The following is a 25,832-nucleotide window of genomic DNA, read 5'->3' on the forward strand; positions in this document are numbered from 1 at the left end:
GTTAACATTGATCATCCTTGAGATGTTTTTACAACTTGATTGGAGTTCACCTGTGGTAAATTCAATTGATTTGACATGATTTGGAAAGGCACACACCTGTCTATATAAGGTCCCACAGTTGACAGTGCATGTCACAGCAAAAACCAAGCCATGAGGTCGAAAGAATTGTCTGTACAGCTCCGAGACAGGATTGTGTCGAGGAAAAGATCTGGGGAAGGATACCAAAAAATGTCTGCAGCATTGAAGATCCCCAAGAACACAGAGCCCTCTATCATTCTTTAATTGAAAAAGTTCCACCAAGACTCTTCCTAGAGCTGGCCCGGCCAAACCGAGCAATCGGGGAAGAAGGGCCTTGGTCAGGGAGGTGACCACTCTGACAGAGCTCCAGAGTTCCTCTGGGGAGATGGGAGAACCTTCCAGAAGGACAACCATCTCTGCAGCACTCCACCAATCAGGCCTTTATGGTTGAGTGGCCAGACGGAAGCCACTCCTCAGTAAAAGGCACATGACAGCCCGTTTGGAGTTTGCCAAAAGGCACCTAAAGGACTCTCAGACCATGATAAACAAGATTCTCTGGTCTGACGAAACCAAGATTGAACTATTTGGCCTGAATGCCAAGCGTCACATGTGGAGGAAACCAGGCACCATTCCTACGGTGGAGCATTGTGGTGGCAGCATCATGCTGTGGGGATGTTTTTCAGAGGCAGGGACTGGGAGACTAGTCAGGATCAAGAAAAAGATGAAGGGAGCAAAGTAAATAGAGATCCTTGATGAAAACCTGCTCCAGAGCGCGCAGAACCTCTGACTGGGGCGAAGGTTCACCTTCCAACAGGATAATGACCCTAAGCACACACCCAAGACAACGCAGAAGTGGCTTCGGGACAAGTCTCTGAATGTCCTTGAGTGGCCCAGCCAGAGCCCGGACTTGAACCTGATCGAACATCTCTGGAGAGACCTGAAAATAGCTGTGCAGCGACGCTCCCATCCAACCTGACAGAGCTTGAGAGGATCTGCAGAGAAAAATGGGAGAAACTCCCAAATACAGGTGTCCAAGCTTGTGCTTTGTCATTATTGGGTATTTGTGTGTAGATGAGAAAAAAAACGATTTAATCCATTTTTAGAATAGGCTGTAACGTAACAAAATGTGGAAAAAGTCAAGGGTCTGAATACTTTTCCGAATGCACTGTAGACTGCCATGTGAGGCCAAATGGAGTTAATAGACTGATAATTGAGTCTGTGACCTTTCTGTTCATAGAGCACGCCACTGGATCTGTTTGAGAGCGGCAAGGGCTGAAGGTCCAGGCAGAGCGCCCCCATCTGGTCAGTCCTGGCAGTGGCCGTCTCAGTACGGCCATCAATCTGCTGCCCCTTCCTGAAGGTGAGCTAATATTTCTTCTATCCAAATGTCAATAGTGAAATGTAAAGGAAATTGAGTTACTCTGAGGCGTGAGCATTTGGTTGGTCTTTATACTTCTTTTGATCTTTCATGTGTGCTTTTGAATAGTGAGGATTTGCGTGCAACACTCACTAATGGAGCGCATAATACAGGAACATGCATATGCTCACACATCAGCCCCAGAGCCTAAAACTGACAGTGGCTGTTCCTTCACCCTGCAGTGTTGACTTCAGTACCACTATAACCTCTATTGGCTATACCCCCCACACACACACACAACGACACACACACACACACACACACACCACACACACACACACACACACACACACACACACACACACACACACACACACACACAACACACACACACACACACACAACACACACACACCACACACACACACACACCTCAGTCCCAGCAGGATTGAATAGGCTGTGCTCTGACCCTGTTGTCACCTCTATTTCGGAACCATGTGACAAACAGGGGGGGGGGGGGGGCAGCACTCTGAAAGCCCCCCACCATAACCCTCAACCCATAGGTGAAATTGCCCGAAGGCAGAACAGGTTGATTCGTCCCCCCAATAATTAATTTTAAAAAATGGGGGCCCCCACAGATATTATACGTCATAAGCAATGGCAAAATGTGTAGAATTGCAGGAAATGTTCTTTAATTGTCGACTTTGGGCACGAAAAACTGTCCAATTCCTCCTCTTTCTCAATTTTCAAACAGAAATGGGGTGTGCCCTTGGAGGTTTATCGATGTGTCATTCTGGTCATGCACACCGCAACCGATGTAGCTAGGTCATTAGCTAAGCTAGCCACTTGTAGGTAGCCAGTAACTTCTCCAGTATGTGTTGAGGTAATTTCACAGGATTTGTTTTTGGATGGAGTAAGTAGAGACCAGTAAGAAATGGCACTTCTGTAGCTAAATATCTTATTCACTCATTTTTTTTTTTTTAAATGCATGAAATGACCTGGTATGATCAATGCACCATCATACCAGGTCATTTCATGCATTTAAAAAAAAAAAATACATAAAAAATGTAATAAATAAAAATTGTAAATAAAACCGTTATTTTTGCATTTTTGCCCAAAGTCGACCTTTAATGTAACTGTCCAATGTTTCCAGATTTCTGTGAAATATTACCAATAATTAAGTTAAATAGTTTTCCTTCCTTTCACCAGTTGTCCAGCAAAATGGTAATTAATGATGCTAAAACAATCCTGGGGCGGCAGCGTAGCCTAGTGGTTAGAGCGTTGGACTAGTAACCGAAAGGTTGCAAGTTTGAATTCCCGAGCTGACAAGGTACAAATCTGTCGTTCTGCCCCTGAACAAGGCAGTTAACCCACTGTTTCTAGGCTGTCATTGAAAATAAGAATTTGTTCTTAATTAACTGACTTGCCTAGTTAAATAAAGGTAAAAAAAAATAAAAAATAATTTAAAGCAACTTTCTGTGTTGGAATGGTGTGGGCGATCCCCAACAACAACAAAATATTAATGTGAGTAGACCACTGATTGGCCTGCTCTTCCTCCTTAGGAGGATGACATCATCCTCTATGAGAAAATAGCAAGCATTTTTTAAATAGTCTGTTTGAGATACAAGTTTGAGGTGGGGTTTTTGAAGTGTTTTTCTCTCCAATTTATGCTTTGGACACAAATACGAGTATGGGATGAGTCAACAACATTACTTGGGTATGAGTTAACAGAAAATTAACTTTTAAAAGTGAGATTTTCACTGGCCAGATGCGGCTACCCAATATACACAGGGTCCATTGTAGGTTCTGTCAGATCCATAGTGACGAATTACTATGTGGCTACGTTTGCATCAACTATGGGTAGCAACCGCAAGAGTTTAACTTCTGTTAACATTACGACGATGGAAGTAGCTAGCTAGCTAGGACACCGGTACACAATGTCCTTCGCCCCCATCTCGGAAGTAGTTCATTACTTTGGGTAACATGATCACGGGCTACCCAATTTGCACAGGGTCCATTGTTAGCAAGGACATAATGTCGTAACGTTAACAGAAGTCCATACCCTCGCGGTAGCTACCCATATTTGATGCTAATGTAGCCATCTTGAGCAACGTAGCTATCAAAACAATGTCATTCATCACTATGGGGCCGATGGAACCTTGCTAACAATGGACCCGGTGCATATTGGGTAGCTCATGCTCATTGGGTAGCCACACAGTTACTTTAAAACAGCAGCATTTTCTTTCAGCCTCATGGCAAAATATGTAGAATTGCAGGAAAATAGCTTTAAAACTGCAACATTTTCTCTCAGGCTCATTACAAAATGTGTAGAATGGCATTATAAAACTGCACATTTTTCTCTTTGTCCCATGGCAAAATGGGTTGAAATGCAGGTTAGCTGTCCCCCCCTCCAAAGATTGGGGGGAGGCCTTTCAGTTATCCTTCCACTTATACTGTGTATTCAAAATACCCCTCCATATACACTGCAAAAAACCCAAGAGATGCATAATAAGTCATATCATTGCCCTCAGTAGAATTGTAGAATTGCAGGAAATGTGTTTTAATATATCCCAAAAAATGTCCCCAGTGGCCGTGGACCCTCTGTCTACTATTCGTCCCCCCCAATATCTACACCACAATTTGGCCCTGACCTCAACCCCCACCACCATCCCTCCCTAACACCCCTTTAGTACCCCCACCCCACCTCCTGCAATGTCCACCACTGCTACCCATTCATCTGGGGAATTCCTTTCTCCAAGCCCCTCTCGGTTTGTCTGGAGTTCTGCGGGAAGTTGGGTATGGAATGCACTGAAAAAGCTGCATCCCAAATGACACCAGATACCCTATATAATGGCAGCTTTTCCCTATGGGCCTTGGTCAAAAGTAATGCACGTTATAGGGATTAAGGTGCTATTTGGGAGGAAGCCTTGGTCCAGGGGGGAGAGAGGATGAGAATGCGTGTTGCACTGTGATGTGACGTTCCACTGGGTTTTCTCCTCTTATCTGGAGCCCCAGTAGAGATGAGGCTGGACAGGGTCCGTGTTGGGCGGAAGGAGGGGGTTGTGGAGGGTGGAATGTGATTTAGCAACAAAGCATTTCTATTTAGCATGTCTGCCTAGTTTAATGAATGACTGCTGGATATGACATTGACTCTCGCCATGAGTTACAAAGACTTGTACAACGGATTAAACCAGAATGAAACAAGATTACGTAATCATTCACTTATTTTCAGGGTTTCACTTCTCTTGCAAGTTATTCTGTCACTTAATTAATAGGTAACTTTGTCATTATACAGTAACAACATGGACGTTGTACACAATAAGTAAAACACTGTAGTTGAGGGTCAATTTACAGCCACAAACAGCCACAGTCAACATACAGCCACATTCTTCTCTTTGCAACATAGTTTGATGAGACTGCTTCTGTGAACATTGAGGGATCATTCTAGCCTGGCAGTAATATTTTAGTACTTCTTTAGCCAACTCCTTTTATTGTATGAACAGATCAGGCTACCACCAGGCTAGAATCTCTCAGTTACAGTGTCCATATTTTGCTCATACTCTTCTGTGTGTTGCTCCTAAAGGCAGGACAACGTTGGGCCATGGGGCGATGGACATCAGCATCCAGGGCCCAGGAGTTGCCGCCCAGCACTGCTACATAGAGAACCGGGCAGGGATCATCACTCTCCACCCCTGTGGGAACCAGTGTGCCACAGACGGGCTTCCTGTCACCAAACCGGTCCGCCTGTCACAAGGTATGGCTCCTTACAAACAAACTGACTCGCTGAAATGAACCTCAATGGCAAGGAGTATTTGTTTACTATATACTGTATATACTGTATATACAGTACCAGTCAAACATTGGAACACCCCTACTCATTTAAGGGTTTTTCTTTATTTGTACTATTTTCTACATTGTAGAATAATAGTGAAGACATCAAACAATGAAATAATGCGTAGGAAAAAAATAGGAGGAAGGGAAACTGGGCAAAATGCCAAGAATAGGAGAGCCATCTATTCCATAGTACACTAGAACACAGTAAACATGGACAACAACAGTCTAAACATAGCTGAGGGCAATGGAGCAAAATGTCCACTAGATGACAATAAATAGACCTATCACAACCCTACAGGAAAGGTAAGAAATCCATATCTTAATTTATACCAGGGTACTTAGTTGCCTGTAGTTTGTAAATCCAAGAACCTTCCCTCTGGTTTAGCTGTTCAAGACGGTCCCCATTTCTACTTGTAGTGCCTTGCCATGGGGTAGTCTTCATTGCCTACCCTATGGTGTACTTGTGTTCTGCTAAGCGGTCTTGAAGGCGTCTCTTTGTTCGTCCAATGTAGAACACCTAGCACTGTGGACATTCCAATCTATAGATGACATGAGTGGTTTTGCAGTTAATGAAATGCTTGATGTGATACTCCATTTTAGAAGCTGTGTCAACAAAATGTTTTTTCTGTGCAATATTTCTGCAATGGTTGCATTTAAAAGAGCCCCTGGGTTTGTGGTATAGTTTTTTGAGAGTCACCAGGAAGATAGCTGTGAGCTAATTTGTCATTTACGGTAGGACATCTATTAAAGCTCAAGACTGGTGGCTCTGGGAAGACTTGGCGTAGTAGAGTATCACTTTGGATGATTCCCCAATTGTTTTTAATGATTATTTTAATGTTATCTGCTTCAGTGCTGTATTTTGTAACAAAGTACACTCTCTCTGATGTATCACGAGTCACTCCCCTTCGCAACAAGTTCTCTCTGTCAAGTCAAAATAACACATATGGAATCATGTAGTAACCAAAAAGTGTTAAACAAATCAAAATATATTTTATATTAGAGGTTCTTCAAAGTAGCCACCCTTTGCATTGACGACAGCTTTGCACACTCTTGGCATCCTCTCAACCAGCTTCACCTGGAATGCTTTTCCAACAGTCTTGAAGGAGTTCCCACATATGCTGAGCACTTGTTCACTGCTTTTCGCTCACTCTGCGGTCCAACTCATCCCAAACTATCTCAATTGGGTTGATGTCAGGTGATTGTTGAGACCAGGTCATCTAATGCAGCACTCCATCACTCTCCTTCTTGGTCAAATAACCCTAACACAGCTTGGAGGTGTTTTGGGTCATTGTCCTGTTGAAAAACAAATGATAGTCCCACTAACTAAGCGCAAACCAGATGGGATGGCGTATCGCTGCAGAATGCTGTGGTAGCCATGCTGGTTAAGTGTGCCTTGAACTCTAAATAAATCACGACAGTGTCACCAGCAAAGCACCCCCACATCATCACAATTCCTCCCCCAATCTCAAATTTGGACTCATCAGACCAAAGGACAGATGTCCACCGGTCTAATGTCCATTGCTCATGTTTCTTGGCCTAAGCAAGTCTCTACTTATTATTGGTGTCCTTTAGTAGTGGTTCCTTTGCAGCAATTTGACCATTAAGGCCTGATTCACACAGTCTCCTCTGAACAGTTGATGTTGAGATGCGTCTGTTACTTGAATTCTGTGAAGCATTTATTTGGGCAGCAATTTCTGAGGCTGGTAACTCTAATGAACTTATCCTCTGCAGCAGAAGTAACTCTGGCTCTTCCTTTCCTGTGGCGGTCCTCATGAGAGCCAGTTTCATCATAGCGCTTAATGGTTTTTGCAAATGCACTTGAAGAAACTTTCAAAGGTCTTGTAATTTTCCTGATTAACTGACCTTAATGTCTTAAAGTAATGATGGACTGTTGTTTCTATTTGCTTATTTGAGCAGTTCTTGCCATAATATGGACTTGTTCTTTTACCAAATAGGGCTATCTTCTGTGTACCGCCCCTACCTTGTCACAACACAACTGATTGGCTCAAATACATTAAGAAGGAAAGAAATTCCAATAATTAACTTTTAGCCATGCACACCTGTTAATTGAAATGCATTCCAGATGACTACCTCATGAAGCTGGTTGAGAGAATGCAAAGAGTGTGCAAAGCTGTCATGAAGGCAAAAGGTGACTACTTTGAATAATCTCAAATATAAAATATATTCTGATTTGTTTAACACTTTTTTGGTTAGTACATGATGTCTTAGGTCTCTCTTTATGTAGTGTTGTGTGATCTCTCTTGTCGTGATGTGTGTTTTGTACTATATTTTATTGAATKTATTTTTATTCCTAGCCCCGTCCCCGCAGGAGGCCTTTTGGCATTGTAAATAAGAACTGACTTGCCTAGTTAAATAAAATAAAATTCCATGTGTTATTTCATAGTTTTGATGTCTTCACTATTATTCCACAATGTAGAAAATAGTAAAAATAAAGAAAAACCCTTTAATGAGTAGGTGTGTCCAAACTTTTGACTGGTACCTTATATATATATATACGTATATACATGGACGGATGGTGCTGGGCTCACAATTGGCCCAGCATCGTTAGGGTTTGGCCGGGGTAGGCCGTCAATGTAAATAAGATTTTGTAAAAAGAGGAGGAAGGGAAGCGCTACTAAGGTACACAATAGTACATTCAATTTTCTGACAGTAGCGAGAGAGCTAACAGTTGGAGGCTAATGATGACACTGGCTATCTCCTGGTGTCCCCCAACCTGGATTGTCTTGTAAATCTGAGCGGGGATATAGCTATTTTTATTCCACACCTCTTACTCCAACAGATGCCCTTTTACCCCTGGTGGTGAAAGGTGAAATAATGATTTGAGGGAATAATTTTATTTCTATATTATATATATATATATAATTTATTGTACTGGTCAAGAATAACTTTAAGATCAGGGTGGTGTCATTGATTAAGCTGACTCCAAATCTGTGTAATACTATGTAGAGATGAGTTGATAGTCGATATCTTTGACACAGTGTGTCGGTCATATGTAACAAGCATCGTTGAAAAGTGTAGGGGAAGCTATGTCCGCATTGCTATTGTCATTCCGGATGCAGAAACTCCTTGTTTTTTCTGGGTGAGTGGTAGGCTATAAAAAAATTGACTGAATCCAGTCATTTTCATCTCAGAAGGTACAGTGTATACATTTTTCTCTGACAAAGCAGTTGTCCTGTGAAGAGAATAGAGACTTTGCTTTAAGTTGAGTGTATGATATTCAAATGTGAACTACAAATTCATTGAGTCCTTACCCAGATTTAAATACACTACATGGTATGTGGACACCCCTTCAAATTAGTGGATTTGGTTATTTCAACCACACCCATTGCTGACATGTGTATAAGATCGACACACAGCCATGCAATCGCCATAGACAAACATTGGCAGTAGAATGGCCCGTACTGAAGAGCTCAGTGACTTTCACCGTGGCACCGTCATAGGACGCCACCTTTCCAACAAGTCAGTTCATCAAATTTCTGCCCTGCTAGAGGTGCCCCGGTCAATTGTAAGTGCTGTTATTGTGAAGTGGAAACATCTAGGAGCAACAACGGCACAGCCGCAAAGTGGTAGGCCACACAAGCTCACAGAACAGGACTTAGCACGTACCGAGTAAAAATCATCTGTCTTCGGTTGCAACACTCACTACCGAGTTTCAAACTGCCTCTGGAAGCAACGTCAGCACAAGAACTGTTTGTCGGGAGTTCATGAAATGGGTTTCCATGTCCGAGCAGCCACCAGGGGACTATGGAGCAGTGGAAATGCGTTCTCTGAAGTGATGAATCCCGCTTCACCATCTGGCAGTCCGACGGACGAATCTGGGTTTGGCGGATGCCAGGAGAATGCTACCTGCCCTAATGCATAGTGCCAACTGTAAAGTTTGGTGGAGGAGGAATAATGGTCTGGGGCTGTTTTTCATGGTTCGGGGTAGGCCCCTTAATTCCTGGGAAGGGAAATCTTAACGCTACAGCATACAATGACATTCTAGATGATTCTGTGCTTCCAATTTTGTTGGAAGGCGCTTTCCTGTTTCAGCATGACAATGCCCCCATGCACAAAGCGAGGTCCATACAGAAATGGTTTGTTGAGATCGGTGTGGAAGAACTTGTCTGGCCTGCACAGAGACCTGACATCAACCCAACCGAACACCTTTGGGATGAATTTGGAACGCCGACTGCGAGCCAGGCCTAATCACCCAACATTAGTGCCCGACCTCCCTAGTGCTCTTGTGGCTGAATGGAAGTAGGTCCCAACAGCTATGTTCCAATATCTCCATCTTAATGGCCATGATTTTGGAATGAGAAGATTGTCAAGTAGGTGTCCACATACTTTTGGCCATACTCATGCCATGACTAACCTGGTAGTCAGACAGACTCAGAGGATACACAACTACTATTGGAGGAAATGGGTGAGGTTGATTCAGAGACACAGATTTGGGATTGCACAAAGGAGCTCTGACTCAGGGTTACTGCCCCCCCCTACACTACACCAACCCCTTTTCTCTTTCTCTCTGGTGTGGATATTAGTTTGAGCCTGTTTCGGAGACAGCTGCGGTTTCAACACCAACCATCTCTCCCGCTGCCAGGAGTCACCGTGAAACAATCATGCGCGTGTAGCTTACTGCGATAGTTAGTGACTGACTGTGAAATAGGGCAATACACGAGGCTGCGTTGGAAGGAACAATGGACAACAACGAATTGTAACGCAAAATATTTCACTGAAATGGATTGCATCTCTACGCGTTGGATTAACTAACTTTTCTGCTGGCTCCACTAGAAGGCAGGTGGAGAGCGCTCTTTGTGAAAACATAACGTAACCTATATGAGTAGCCTGTGGAAGAATACTGATAAATATTATCATAACAAAAGAGTCGTCAAGACAAGCACGCATTAAAGCTTTCTCGTTCTTCAACAATTATTTGCCGTTCAGGAAAAACACGTGGCTCATTTTAAAGGAGCAGCTGCGATGTTAACAGCGGAGGGCAAGAGGACTTTCATTTGGATTTAAAGTAAGGTTTTTTTCTTCAGAATTAAAGGTAATGTGTATGCTGTAGAGTATTTCAACTGTGTGTTGTATCTACCAATTTTTTGCAATTGCTTAATCATCAATTGTGGCCCACAAACCGAAAGCGAGTCCCTTGATTCGCTATAGTAGATGGATGACGTTATACAGTAGGTATAACATTGTAACATTCAAAGTATACATTTTACCCTAATCTTGAATCATGCAAATATGATACAAAGTATTCTCAATAACGTATATTGATATTGTAAAAAATATGATGTACCTGCACCATTGCACCAGTAAAATAACATTGATCTTTTGTATTAATATTGAGTAATGGCAATACATCACGCTGGTTCCGCACAAAATATGTGATTGTTTTGTTTGTAATTTATATATATATTTGTCAACTTTTAAGATGACTTTTATCTCATATTTCTGCAATATTATTGTTTATTCCACTGAACTTCCTCATCCACTTGAGTTCAATTTACAGACAGTAAAACATACAAGGGTGAAATCTCTAGCCAGATCCCCCACTATGACACTGCAGTGATCCCTTTTCATTTTGTCATGGTCACCGGATGCCTGTTTACGGGATACATTTCTATTCCTGGTCGATGTGACCTAAGCATGCTGTTAACCCTGTGTAGAATCTAGATGCAGTCTATTCTCATATTAGCAAGCCCACTCAAAACTCCCCCGTCCAACATTCTGTCATTTCTGACACATTGCATTGACCCCCATTGTATGCATAGGAAGTAAAGAGACATAAGGTGCACCCCCTCTGCAAACAAGCATCAGGCTGTCATACAATTCCCTCCTTTTTTTCAGCTCGGTGAGCCCCATATCCTCCTGCTCATGTTTGGTGGGACCTGGACTCCTCTGTTTGTGAGGCCACGTACACATAGCATGGATAGAGAAATAACCCATAGCCATCTGTTTCACTGACATGACCAGCAGGAGTATTTATTGTCTTATGATGTTCTGGCAAAAGGAGGTGAGGGGGAGAGTGCGTTCAGTGCACATCTGTTACTAGACTCCCTCACACCTCATTATGCCACTCACAATATCTTGAAACTATCTGCCACCTTCTGTATCTGGGATAAATGTTAATGAATACATTTCTCAATGATGAAAGTATATGAAGAGGAAGCCTGAAATCCGTATCGGTGGTGTCAAATGCCACATGATATACTGTAGATGGTTGACTGTGTTATACTTATTTTAGCACCAAATTAACAGCAGTGTATCTTACCAAAATACTGACGCCATCATTCATTTTATTATTCACAAGCTTAAAATGTACTTTGTCATCGGGTATTGCTGTATAGGCTACCTTTACCCTCTTTAAGAAGTAGGCTGACATCCTACTTCTGACATCCAACTCAGTTATGTTGGTGAAAATAGAATGGACATATGAGAACTTGTTCTTCTCAGATGAACTTCCATTGCTTTCCTGTGAATCTCCTCTCTATCTTTTGGTATGTGTGGCTGCACTTTATGTCCTCTGCATTGGCTAAAGCATTGAGTGATTAACTGGTGAGCTTGAAAGTGTCTGGCCTTTCCTTAAGCAGTAAAACACAACAATGCCATGGCAACTGTCTTGCTTACTTTTTAGGCATCCCTTTGTCCAGTATGTCCTCTGCTTTAGAGATGTCTGACACTCTAGGTTTAGTGTCGGGTCTTCTGTGTTTTATGATGAAACAGTAAAACGTGAAATTGTCAAAGCTTAAATAGTTAACTAATAGTATACATTTGATCTCATAGAAGTTCAGGTTAGTCACAGATGGAGGGTCAAAGGGAGTCTTTCTTTGTTGAAGCCAACTGGAACTCAGTTGATCTCTATTCTTCATACATGCCCTCACGTTATCACAATTCCAAGTATTTGCTATCAGCCAAGTTTCCTAGATCTTATTTCAGTGGTCCCAATGGCTCACTTTCCAGGGCTTAATAATGAAGATATTTTTGGCTAGCTATACTACATTAAAATGATGATATGAAAATGCTTTCATATTGTTGCTTGACAAGGTTCAAGCAAGGGTTTAACTCCAGGGAATGTGGTCTAAATGTGACACTACCGTGATATAAGACAATGTAGTACCCCTCAGGTATGCCAACCCAACCTTCTCCTATGGTTACTTTCATCTACCAGTTTTTCATGAAAGAATATCTCTTGAGGTGATGCTGTTGTCCTTGCAGAACAGGGTCTGTAATTTCCTGGAGATTTGAATCCCTGCCAGTGCCAAGGTGTTTTCAGGGAATGATGCTCTGTGCTCTTTGGTGTCACTTCTAGTTGTGTCAAAGTGCCCTTGAAGTAAAGACATATCCACACCCATCTCAGACAACCTCATCTGTGCTTTTCGGTTTAGATTATTGAAAATATAGTAATGTCAAATCACCCGTTGACTTCTCTTAAGTCTTATTCTTGAGTAGGCTACATGGTTCACTTTTTGGTTGTAATTGAATAACATGAATATGGTAACTTGCAGAGACAGCCCCATACGAGATAAGAAAGATGTACGTTGGAGCCATTCCCAAAGTGCACTCACTGTGATGAGAACCCAATGACTTCTGCCATTAATGGAGTGGTAAAGGAGAACTCTGCCTCGCGATTTTGAGAGAATCAATCTCGCTGATTAACTGTGAGGATCTTGGCTGCTCAGCCGCCAGTCCCGTTCTCTTCCAACAGCCCCAATTCATTATTTTCTGTGAAGTTTTTTTTTCATTTACCATTGAACCGTGTCCTCTCCCAAATGACGTCATGAATTTTAATTATAAAAATGGCAACGTGTCATATTTTACTGTCAGGTCGCTTTAGCAAAGAACTTGAATAAACGTTGCACTCTCTTGCTGCTTGGAGATCAGAGGTGAGTTTTTTTAAAGCTCAGCCTTCTACAGAACAGAGTAATGAAATATTGCTCTTAATCCCAGCTCTTATTGGAATCCATGAGATGCTTGTCTCTGGTGAAAGGGTTCTTCACTTCAAGTCTGAGGAGAGCTGAAGAAATATGGAGGGATTACATGTTTTATTTATTTTATTAATTTAACCTTTATTTAACTAGGCATGTCAGTTAAGAACAAACTCTTATTTCCAATGACAGCCTACACCGCCAAACCCTAACCCGGACGACACTGGGCCAATTGTGCGCTGCCCTATGGGACTCCCTGACTTCTATTTTAGCGCATGGCAATACAGACGCTCATTGGCGCGCGTGAGCGGTGTGGGTGCAATGATTGAATGACATGTATGTGTAAATTTATTTTGCAACGCTCACGCACGCAACGCGAGTGGTGTGGTCAGCATGTAACACACCTGCCCATTATTTTCCTTGAGGCCCCCACACCGCGCCATTTTTAGCCAGCTAATGATACCCCCCCCAAAAAAAATGTTAGGCAGACCAACTGGTCTAAAAATGGACCAGCCCAACTGGCATTTGCCAGAAGTACCAGATGGCCAGTCTGCCCCTGGAGTGGAGATCCCTATAGGGGAACATGATCACCCAAGGATCTATTCTACAACCCTGTCACTGGTTTAGTGCCCACACTGCCTATACTCTGTCCTCTCCTATGATTAACCAAAGGTGATTGACTAGGGAATGTCCAATGGGAATGTGACCCCTACAATGTTATGGAAGTGCTCTAGTGGAGATCTCCATGGACCACCTAGGGAGTTGGGTTAGGTATCTCTGTGTTCTGATTTGGTATAATCGTGGTCTGGTCTCAGTAGAAATAAGCTGAGGGGAGCCCCTAGACATACGCATGGTGGGACAGCATGAAAAGGGCATGGAGGTGAAGGGGGGTGCTGCAGTGAGGAGCTCACAACCTGAGGGTTTTTACATAGGGGAGGCCTCTCACACTTCAGTGTTGTGATGCCAAAATATTAGCAGCATCCACACAATCACTTATCATATCAATAATTTATACTCAGGTCTTAGTAGGTTGCTCATTACTTAGTGCCCTGAGTATTCCCCGGTCAGGTCAAATGGTTTGGAAATACTCTGGGCCCTACTCTTAATACAGAGAAATTGTGAATTAAGAGATTAAGTTAAGTATGGAAGCCTCCAGTCTCCAGACACATGTTCACATCCAGGTAAGTCTGATGACAAGATGCAAATGATTCATGCTCAATGTGTTACCACCATCGATCAATCTTTATGTCTCTAAAGACGTTCTCCATTTATCTATTCCTCTGTACAGTAGCTATATCTGCAACAGATGACTGCTAGATTTATTGAATTCCAGCATAGTGATTGCCTGGGGATCTTGCTAATGGTATTGACTCACTCAATTACTATTTGTTGTGAAAGATAGTTAATTATGAAAACAAGGCACGAGAATCACAGCATGCTATTCTATGTGTCCCGTATTCTGATTAGACCTGCGTGCTTAATCTAATTTATGATTCCAGTCAGGGAATTTCCCCCGGGCTTAGGCAGTGGTAGGACTGAGAACAAGGCCCACCCACTGGGCAGCCAGGTCCACCCAATCAGATTGAGCAAAAAAAAAGGTAACACAGTCAAAAGTTTGGACACACCTACTCATTCCAGGGGTTTTCTTTATTTTTACTATTTTCTACATTATAGAATAATAGTGAAGACATCAAAACTATGAAATAACAAATATGGAGTCATGTAGTAGCCAAAAAAGTGTTAAACAAATCAAAATGTACTTTATATTTCAGATTCTTCAAAGTAGCCACCCTTTGCCTTGATGACAGCTTTGCACACTCTTGGCATTCTCTCAACCAGCTTCCTGAGGTAGTCACCTGGAATGCATTTCAAATAACAGGTGTGCCTTGTTAAAAGTTAATTTGTGGAATTTCTTTCCTTCTTAATGCGTTTGTGACAAGGTAGGGGTGGTATACAGAAGATAGCCCAATTTGGTAAAAGACCAAGTCCATATTATGGCAAGAACAGCTCAAATAAGCAAAGAGAAATGACAGTCCATCATTACTTTAAGACATGAAGGTCAGTCAATCTGGAACATTTCAAGAACTTCAAGTGCAGTCGGAAAAAACGTCAAGCACTATGATGAAACTGGCTCTCATGCTGCGGAGGATAAGTTCATTAGAGTTAACTGCACCTCAGATTGCAGCCCAAATAAATGCTTCACAGAGTTCAAGTATCCGACACACCTCAACATCAACTGTTCAGAGGAGACTGCGAGAATCAGGCCTTCATGGTCAAATTGATGCAAAGAAACCACTACTAAAGGACACCAAAAAGAAGAAGAGACTTGCTTGGGCCAAGCAACACATGCAATGGATATTAGCCCGGTGGAAATCTGTCCTTTGGTCTGATGAGTCCAAATTTGAGATTTTTCAACCGCCGTGTCATTGTAAGACGCAGAGTAGGTGAATGGATGATCTCCGCATGTGTGGTTCCCACCGTGAAGCATGGAGGAGGAGGTGTGATGGTGTGGAGGTGCTTTGCTGGTGACAATGTCTGTGATTTATTTAGAATTCGAGGCACACTTAACCAGCATGGCTACCACAGCATTCTACAGCAATACGCCATCCCATCTGGTTTGCGCTTAGTGGAACTATCATTTGTTTTTCAACAGGAAAATGACCCAAAACACACCTCCAGGCTGTGKAAGGGCTATTTGACCAAGAAGGAGAGTGATGKAGTGCTGCATCAGATGACCTAGCCTCTACAATCACCCAACCTCAACCCAATTGAGATGGTTTGGGATGAGTTGTACCGCAGAGTGAAGGAAAAACAGCCAACAATTGCACAGCATATGTGGGAACTCCTTCAAGACTGTTGAAGCTGGTTGAGAGAATGCCAAGAGTGTGCAAAGCTGTCATCAAGGCAAAGGGTGGCTACTTTGAAGAATCTCAAATATACATTTGTTTAACACTTTCATCGTTTTGATGTCTTACTATTATTCTACAATGTATAAAATAGTAAAAATAAAGAAAAAGCCTTGAATGAGTAGGTATGTCCAAATTTTTGACTGGTACTGGATATTTTACCTCTAATCTTTAAAAATGCTAAATCTCTCAGCCTCATGGCAAAATGTATAGAATAGCATGATAAGCTATAAAATGCACATGTTCCTCTCTGCCCCATGGCAAAATGTGCAGAATTGCAGGAAATTAGCTTTAAAATAGCAACATTTTCTCTTAGCCTCAAAATCTGTGGAATAGCATGAGATTACCTATAAAACTATATATTTTTCTCTTTGCCCCATGGCAAATTGTGTTAAATCCATAGTCACATACTGTTGATTAGTGTCCCCCTATGCCAAGGGATCCATCACTATAATTAGGTCTGTAATGGCTGAGTTGATGAGTCTTAATTGACATTGATGTGGTTCACAGATAATGACCCTGTCCTGTCACTGCAGGTGGCTGCTGACTAGCCATTTATGCAGCTGTTGTATTGTAGGAAGATCTTCAGAATGTTTTTGTCTGTACACTAACTCACACTCAACAAATCATACGGTTATTTTGCAATATTTTCCTTGCATTGATATGATCAACCACCAGTCCATGGCTAGATGTAATGGTTTTGCTCTCCTCCCTCTGAGGAAAGAAAAACGATCAGAACTGAATTAATCTTATGAGTCATATTTCAAGGTTCGCCCTAGCTAGCTATTCAATGGTTGTTAGTTGAGAGAGATTGGAAATTCTTGAACTTGTCATGTCCTTGACTCAGACCCAGTTTGATGCCTGTGCTTGTCCAGTGTGTTGTCTCACTCTGTTGTCCACTCCTGGTTATAGGCTTATGAGCACACACACACACACACACACACACACACACACACACACACACACACACACACACACACACACACACACACACACACACACACACACTGCTGTAGCTTGGAAATGGTGTAAACGAGCAGCTCTTTGTGTGGTTTGCTGTCTCATCCTGCCTGTCTGGTCCCTGATGGCCTGTCGTGTCACTGCTCAGCTGTAGAGGCAGCAGGATGGGGCACCGTTACCCCTTTGCCCTGGGCCTGTGGTGTGTGCGCAGGCATGTGTATGTAATGTGTGTGTGTATCGTTACTCATTGTGTATTTATTCCTTGTGTTATTATTTTTTTAGTATTTCTCTTTTTTTTTATCTCTGCATTGCCGGGAAGGGCCCGTATGTAAGCATTTCACCTGTTTAGTGAAGCATGTGACAAATCAAATTTGATCTGATTTTAATGTATGTCCGTTTGTGGGTGCGTGTGTGCTTTTTTCTGGTGCAGCAGACACTTTTAGTTAACCCTCACCAGAAGCCACAGACAGAGGCACACAAGGTCCTTCGGTTGCCGAGATCTTTGGACCAGTCCCTAAGGGGAAAAGAAAAAGGGCAGAACAGAGGCAAACAGTCAGTGAATGGCAAGTTCAGCGTGTGATGAAAACAACAGGAGAACCAGTCTCCTTCTTCTAACATCAGCAACCAAGTATAATGCTTCTTCGTCCACTGCCTGTATTCCAATAGAGCTGTACAGCTGTATTGGGGAAAGTTAACAAGGCCATGTTAGCCTGACAGGATTTTTCTGCTGTGGCTGACCGATACAGTTCTGCATTCACAGTTCGTATCTGCATTCTGCACAGACTACATACTTTTAAAGAGTTTATTTTATTTTCCCGTATGGAACTTAATTTGTGGTGTCAGATACAACCACATACAAGTAATTGCAATCACACATAACAGTGCGTTTTTCTTCCTCGCGTTGCAGTTTTTACATGTTTTCCTGCTATTATATGACCCTGATGGTATGATATGCAACATCTATGCTATTAATACTTTGGATCAAGTTTGTACAGCGCGTGTGTGCTGTCTGAATAGCCAATGAGTTGTGAGGTTGAGTTGGCTTACAGTGTGTGCGGGCTGTAGCCCGGGGATATGTCATTTGAAGGGTGGGTCTGACACTGGGCGTGATTGAGTTTTCCCTCCCTCTAATCGTGTTGATACAGGTCAAAGCCATGCCTCTGTTCTCCTTGGCTGTGACTCAGGCCTGCCAAAACGCACAACCTCTGTCTCCTGAAGAAGAACAGAGAGCATGTACAGACAGATATTCAGCTGATGTGGCGCTCTCCTCTACAATCTTAAGTAATACTGTTATAAAATGTAATACGTCTCAGTACTACCCATCACATCACTTGTTTTTATGTTTGCCTCTCCAGAGACATTAATTTCATATATTTTATTACCAAATGTGGACATAAACATCATATATAATAGAAAGGACATGCAACTTTTCAAATTTTCCCATTAGTCAAACAATTAAAGCTAAGCTCAACTCTGTCGACATAATTTAAAAAAATCTGCTTCTCCGCTGCATTGGCATCATCTCGTCTCCCTACACTGATGTGATAGTTACCACGGTAATTCAGCTGTGCCTGTGTTTGTGTCCTAATCACGTCCTGTCCAGTCAGAGCCTGTGAAGTAATCAACTGTTTTTCCCSACTGCCATGGAATAAAAAGGCACCTGGCTACATTGTACACACTCTATGCATCCCAAGTGAAATCCTATTCCCTATATAGTGCACTACTTCTGAACAGGGCCCTATGGGCCCTGGTTAAAAGTAACACACTCTAAAGGGAATAGGGTGCATCTGGATCTCACCCAATGATGGTGCTCTGATTGAAAGGTTTCCATGAAAGCCTTTTTACCCCAGGTTCTCTGGTTGCTGATGACAGGTATCAGTTAACAGACCACCCTCTATCTCAATCTAAAATATATTTTCAGCTATTCACTGTACAATGGGACTATATTTGGACAGTACAGTAGCAATCTTTGCTTTCTCCTGATTACGTTTAGTTAGTAGCATACAGGACTGAATTAGAATGTTTCAGATTTTTCAAACAAGGCTTTAAGTGGATCAGAATAGGCACTACAAGCACAGGGTCTTTTCCATAGAGATCAAACTAAATATATGGTCTTCACTCACAAGACAATGCGCAATGCTTACATAGAAGTGAGTTACAGGCCATGCCTGCCTTTTCATATCCTGTTGTTATGCAATGTCTATCAAACCCTTCACCACCTTATCAATCTGCCAGACCCCAGTGACTTGCAATAACTGATGCTGAAAAGATCAAGTATATTTCCAGTAACGTTGTCCAGACTTATATTTGATGTGTTTCACTCATATATTACAGAGGCAACATCAGTTGAAGCTAAAGCTGATGAACTGAAGATACAGATGACAGATATCAATGTGACAAGCCTGGCCTTGGGGAGTTAATGCAAGTCTTTAGGTCTCAGGCAAAGTTACTCATCATGCAAGCATGGTTCACTGAACCACCCCCCTTACAAATGCTGCTTTCTCAACCTCCCATGTTTTCTTTTACAGGCTGTATGCTGTGTTTTGGCCAGTCAGTATTTTTCCGCTTCAACCACCCAGAGGAGGCGTTCAGGATGAAGAGCATGATGCCAGGGGGAAGCAAGGGCTCCGGTGGGAACTACAGAATCCACTCAGGTAATATAGTACTGTCACAGGTAATATAGTACTGTCACAGGTAATATAGCACTGTCACAGGTAATATAGCACTGTCACAGGTAATATAGCACTGTCACAGGTAATATAGTACTGTCACAGGTAATATAGTACTGTCACAGGTAATATAGTACTGTCATGACACACTCAAGGTATAGGCCCTACCGGTGTATGAACTAGCCGAAAATATTTGCTGAAAAAATAAGCAGAAAATCTCATGTAGATGTCTATCTGGATGTTACAAGATACATTTTGTGAGCACTTCACTTGAACCATCTCAAATACAAAGCTTGCGTAATACTCAGAATACATGGCCGATGTCAGCTTATAGCGACCAACGTTAGAGTGCAATGACACACGTTGAATATAAACTACTGGGGTAAATCTAAAGGTAAGCAAAGGGTTAAAAGCAAGGTATTTTAAAGACATTTTTAATACCCCGTCAAATGAAAATACACTGAATAAACTACACTTCCTCCACCAAGGTCCTTGTTCCTGTGTCTCCACACAGCTTAATGGCTCAGATTGTTACCGTGGCTAAGGAGGCAGCTCCCTTACAGGTGCTGAGTTTCACACGCCACAGAAGGCCCCTTATTGCCTTTCCATTTCCGGCCTTGGTGAAGACAGGGTGCAACAGAACCCTGGTTGCCTAGCCTGCTGGCCCTGGTTTCACACCATGCATGATTTATGAGCATCTCATTCCTCTCTGGGTCTCTAGGCAGAAGTGTTCAGCTGCCTAGCCCTGCCCTGTCCTCTCCTCGCAGGCACAGTGGACAGTGTTTCCCCTTCTTGGCCGCCTTTGGGGGATCTTGACTAACCGGTGTCTGTATGTAGCCTCGCTACTTTTATAGCCTGTCTTTTTACTGTTTTATTTCTTTACTTACCTATTGTTCACCTAATACCCTTTTTGCATTATTGGTTAGAGCCTGTAAGYAAGCATTTCACTGTAAGGTCTACCTACACCTGTTGTATTCGGCGCACGTGACAAAAACTTTGATTTGATTCTTGCGGATCTGTCCCAGCATCTTGTTATTTCCTTATTTTTATTGAGCGTTGACGATGTGCCACCGGTGATAAGTATGGAGCATATACATATTGGGTGTTGAACTTCCTGGTTTGTTAATGAATGCTTTCCGCTGTTGTTAAAAAGGCTTGATTTCTCCTTAGATGTGCATTCTTTGGTGTGGTCACTGGAGAGGGTCTGTTCTTACCTTTGACGTACTTAAACTGTGTATTATTGTGTGTCACATTAAGGTTGCTAGATCTGATTTATGAGTATAATTTCTAGTGCTTACTTGGTAACCCATCTCACATATCGTACATTGCAGTAGGCCTATAGAGTAGTTAGAGTTCTGACAGGCACTAGTCTCTTTAGCCACCCTCAGTGAGCAGCTCTGACACATTTCCTACCAGGCTCATTCATATGCTAGCCAGGCAGACAGCTTTGTTGGCTACGCACTGCTTATTTTAAGTTGAGGGGTATCTTTTACTGTTTCTATTTTTAAACCTCTACCCTATTCTACTATCTTCCATCTCCAYTTCCTGTGTGTTTCCTCAAACTTTCCTGCACCGCACCATTTCCCTGTGTAGTTTAGGTTAACAGGGGATTTAAATGCCTTCTCTATCTTAATTATCTCCTGGCCACATCGCGTCCATCTTAATATCCCATCGTTTCAAATGGTTGGGCTCTGCCTAAAAAGTCTGATATAGCTTACACATTCCACAACTGTTATTTGATGTAGTCAAAATCCATTGGTTCATTGTCTATGCAGTAAAAATGACATTAGACAAGGAAATATCACCTTTTAGATAACCTAGAAGACTCACTACTATATAGCCTAGGCATATTATTAAATTAAGTATGAATGACAGTATGATTTCACAGTAGTTTCAAGTTCTTGCTAGCTCTAACCCCAATAATGCAGTAATTAGGGATGCACAATATATCGGTGAACATAGCTAAAAATGCCAACATCGGTATCGGCCGATGTCTAGTTTAACGCCGATGTGCAAAACCGATGTCAAAGCTGACGTGCATACCTATATAATGTAGGTACATGCCGTAATGACGCCACGTAAAATTTTGCGCTACACGTGCAACACAGCATTCATAACCTAGCCCACAATGTTTGCTGTGTGGATCGAGCAGTCAACAAGTCGAGCAGTCATTTGAAAGAGCAAGAACATTTCAGCGAGACAACTCAAAAGGTGAAATCCATTAAAGCCAAGATAATGCAATTAATTCATTGCCCTTGACAATCAACCGTTCTCTGTCGTGGGTGATGTTGGCTTTCGCCGACTGGTCGAGCACCGGTACACACTACCAAGTGCGCTATTTTTCAGATGTTGCCCTACTGGAGTTACACAGTAATAGCGTCACTGCTATTAGCTTCAAGACATACATACTATGGAACGCCGTTTGTGTCTTCGCATGTCAAAAAAGGTACAGTAGCATTGTCAAAGCTGTACAAAAAAGTCTGCAAACAAGCAAACACCGGCCACTAACGATGTGTTTACAATACTGCGTTGGTAATAAACCATCTGTTCGACCGCAACTTCTGGGGTAGCTAGCTTTAGCTTGGTACCTAGCTAGCACCAATACAACCAGCCTGAAAACAATGACCAGTAGAAACTGCAGTCATTTTCATTATTCTTAGCAATGATTAGTATTAGCTAGGTTGCCACTTGTTGTTCGCCTATTGAAAATTAACTTCAGTTTATGAAAATAAATAGCTAGCCAGATACTTAACCCGGTTGCCCAAGATAACGTTATAAGCAGTCAGCTAGCTTCATCTGGCTAGTGTGGCTCGACCGGACTTGGCTATGTGTTGTGAAGCTAGCCACAAGGATTAGGAACAATATTGGAATTTGTGGTTTGCCTTCAAAATGAAAGTATGTCATTGACAGTGATGCAAATAAATACAAATAGAATTATGCAATACGTTTATTTTGAAGGCTAACCACAAAGTCCACTATTGTGGCTAATCCTTATTGTGGCTAGCGTCACATAGATGGGTCCGACCACCATTAATCAAATAAAAACGGTCTTATAAATTAGGGTTATTTTAGAGGATGACACCTAGCTATATAGTTAGCTAGCTAACTATTGCTACTGATACAGATGATGTCGTTTTGCTATGTTTTTGGGGAAGAACATTGTTTGCATCCATGAGCTAACTGGCTTTTTTTTAATGACCAGCACTGTAGGTGCGTGAAACAACTTTACCAGCATCATAGCATACGTATAGATGAATCTTTGTGACATGAAATACAAGTGATAGTGTAATAAATACGTAAAAAATGAATGGACGCGTTAAATTAGTCAACACGCTTATTTGACACATCAAATAGTGTTATCTACTGGTCATTGTTTTCTTTTTTGACACGCAAAGACCCAAACGGCGTTCCATAGAATCCTGGTTGAGAATGAAACGACTGAACAAATGAACAATGAAATAGCACAGCAAGTAAGTGAAAGAAATAGGTTTTGATTATGTTTTACTGGTAATGGGGACATACTTAAATGCCAACAAAATAACATTTTGGCCAGTGTGGTGTGTGTGTATTAGAGGTCGACCGATTAATCGGAATGGCTGATTAATTAKGGCCGATTTCAATTTTTCATAACAATCGGTCATTTTGGACACCGATTTTGCCGATTWAAAAWWWTTTTTTTTTACACCTTTATTTAACTAGGCAAGTCAGTTAAGAACACATTCTTATTTTCAATGACGGCCTAGGAACGGTGGGTTAACTGCCTTGTACAGGGGCAGAACGACAGATTTTTACCTTGTAAGCTCAGGGATTCAGTCTTGCAACCTTACGGTTAACTAGTCCAACGCTCTAACCACCTGCCTCACGAGGAGCCCGCCTGTTACGCGAATGCAGTAAGAAGCCAAGGTAAGTTGCTAGCTAGCATTAACTTATCTTATAAAAAACAATCAATCAATCATAATCACTAGTTAACTACACATGGTTGATGATATTACTAGTTTATCTAGCGTGTCCTGCGTTGCATATAATCGATGCAGTGCGCATTCGTGAAAAAGGACTGTCGTTGCTCCAACGTGTACCTAACCATAAACGTCAATGCCTTTCTTAAAATCATATATTTCTTTAAAAATGCATATTTAGCTAAAAGAAATCCAGGTTAGCAGGCAATATTAACCAGGTGAAATTGTGTCACTTCTCTTGCGTTCATTGCACGCAGAGTCAGAGTATATGCAACAGTTTGGGCCGCCTGGCTCATTGCGAACTAATTTGTCAGAATTTAACGTAATTATGACATAACATTGAAGGTTGTGCAATGTCACAGGAATATTTAGACTTATGGATGCCACCCGTTAGATAAAATACGGAACGGTTCCGTATTTCACTGAAAGAATAAACGTTTTGTTTTCGAGATGATAGTTTCCGGATTCGACCATATTAATGACCTAAGGCTCGTATTTCTGTGTGTTATTATGTTAGAATTAAGTCTATGATTTGATAGAGCAGTCTGACTGAGCGATGGTAGGCAGCAGCAGGCTCGTAAGCATTCATTCAAACAGCACTTTCATGCGTTYGCCAGCAGCTCTTTGCAATGCTTCAAGCATTGCGCTGTTTATGACTTCAAGCCTATCAACTCCCGAGATTAGGCTGGTGTAACTGATGTGAAATGGCTAGCTAGTTAGCGGGGTGCGCRCTAATAGTGTTTCAAAYGTCACTCGCTCTGAGACTTGGAGTAGTTGTTCCCCTTGCTCTGCATGGGTAACGCTGCTTCGAGTGTGGTTGTTGTCGATGTGTTCCTGGTTCGAGCCCAGGTAGCGGCGAGGAGAGGGATGGAAGCTATACTGTTACGCTGGCAATACTAAAGTGCCTATAAGAACATCCAATAGTCAAAGGTATATGAAATACAAATCGTATAGAGAGAAATAGTCCTATAATTCCTATAATAACTACAACCTAAAACTTCTTACCTGGGAATATTGAAGACTCATGTTAAAAGGAACCACCAGCTTTCATATGTTCTCATGTTCTGAGCAAGGAACTTTAACGTTATCTTTCTTACATGGCACATATTGCACTTTTACTTTCTTCTCCACTTTGTTTTTGCATTATTTAAACCAAATTGAACATGTTTCATTATTTATTTGAGGCTAAATAGATTTTATTGATGTATTATATTAAGTTAAAATAAGTGTTCATTCAGTGTTGTTGTAATTGTCATTATTACAAATACAACTTTTAAAAATCTGCCGATTAACCGGTATCGGCTTTTTTTGGTCCTCCAATAATCGGTATCGGTGTTGAAAAATCATTATCGGTCGACCTCTAGTGTGTATGTGTGTGTGTGTGTAACCTTTATTTAACTAGGCAAGTCAGTTATTCTTATTTACAATGACGGCCTACCCCGGCCAAACCCGGACGCCGCTGGGCCAATTGTGCGCCGCCCTATGGGACTCCCAATCACGGCTGGGTGTGATACAGCCTAGATTCGAACCAGGGACTGTAGTGATGCCTCTTGCACTGAGATGCCATGCCTTAGACTGCTGCGTCCATGTGTGTGTGTTAACTATTTAACTGTACTAGAATGCTTAAAAGGCAGCTAAAATTGTAAATATCGGTTATCGGTATCAGGTTTTTTGGCAAGGAAAATATTGGATATCGGTATCGGCCCMAAAATGTAATATCGGTGCATCACTAGCAGTAATCATTAACAATGTAATACAAAAAATAACAAGGTAGAACAAAAACACACAAGATATAAAAATAAGAAGAACACGATAAAGTAAGTAAGCATACTATATACAGGGTCAGTTCCACAACCATATTTACAATGTGAAAGGATACTGGATCGATAGAGGGAGATACTGTATGTACAGGGGTAAGGTGACTAGGCATCAGAATATATGATAAACAGAGTAGCAGCAGCATATACTGTGCCTTCGTAAAGTATTCAGACCCCTTGACTTTTTCCACATTTTGTTACGTTACAACCTTATTCTAAAATGTATTAAATCAGTTTACACACAATACCCCATAATGACAAAGCAAAAACAGGTTTAGAATTTTTTGCTAATTTATTATTTAGAAAAAACTGAAATACTACATTTACATAAATATTCAGACTCTTTACTCAGTACTTTGTTGAAGCACCTTTGGTAGCGAC

At 41.8% G+C, this 25,832-nt stretch overlaps 1 protein-coding gene across 1 annotated transcript in view; it reads left to right on the forward strand.

The window, feature by feature from the left end:
- phldb1b (pleckstrin homology-like domain, family B, member 1b) overlaps positions 1 to 25,832 on the forward strand; it is an 88,556-nt gene that overhangs the window by 10,155 nt on the left and 52,569 nt on the right. Inside the window, 4 exon segments of the mRNA XM_070436773.1 lie at positions 1,256 to 1,289; positions 1,292 to 1,378; positions 4,959 to 5,129; positions 19,538 to 19,663. Coding sequence (XP_070292874.1) covers positions 1,256 to 1,289; positions 1,292 to 1,378; positions 4,959 to 5,129; positions 19,538 to 19,663 — 418 coding nt within the window.

The sequence above is a fragment of the Salvelinus sp. IW2-2015 genome, linkage group LG4p (genome assembly GCF_002910315.2).
Source record: "Salvelinus sp. IW2-2015 linkage group LG4p, ASM291031v2, whole genome shotgun sequence".
Lineage (NCBI taxonomy): Eukaryota > Metazoa > Chordata > Actinopteri > Salmoniformes > Salmonidae > Salvelinus > Salvelinus sp. IW2-2015.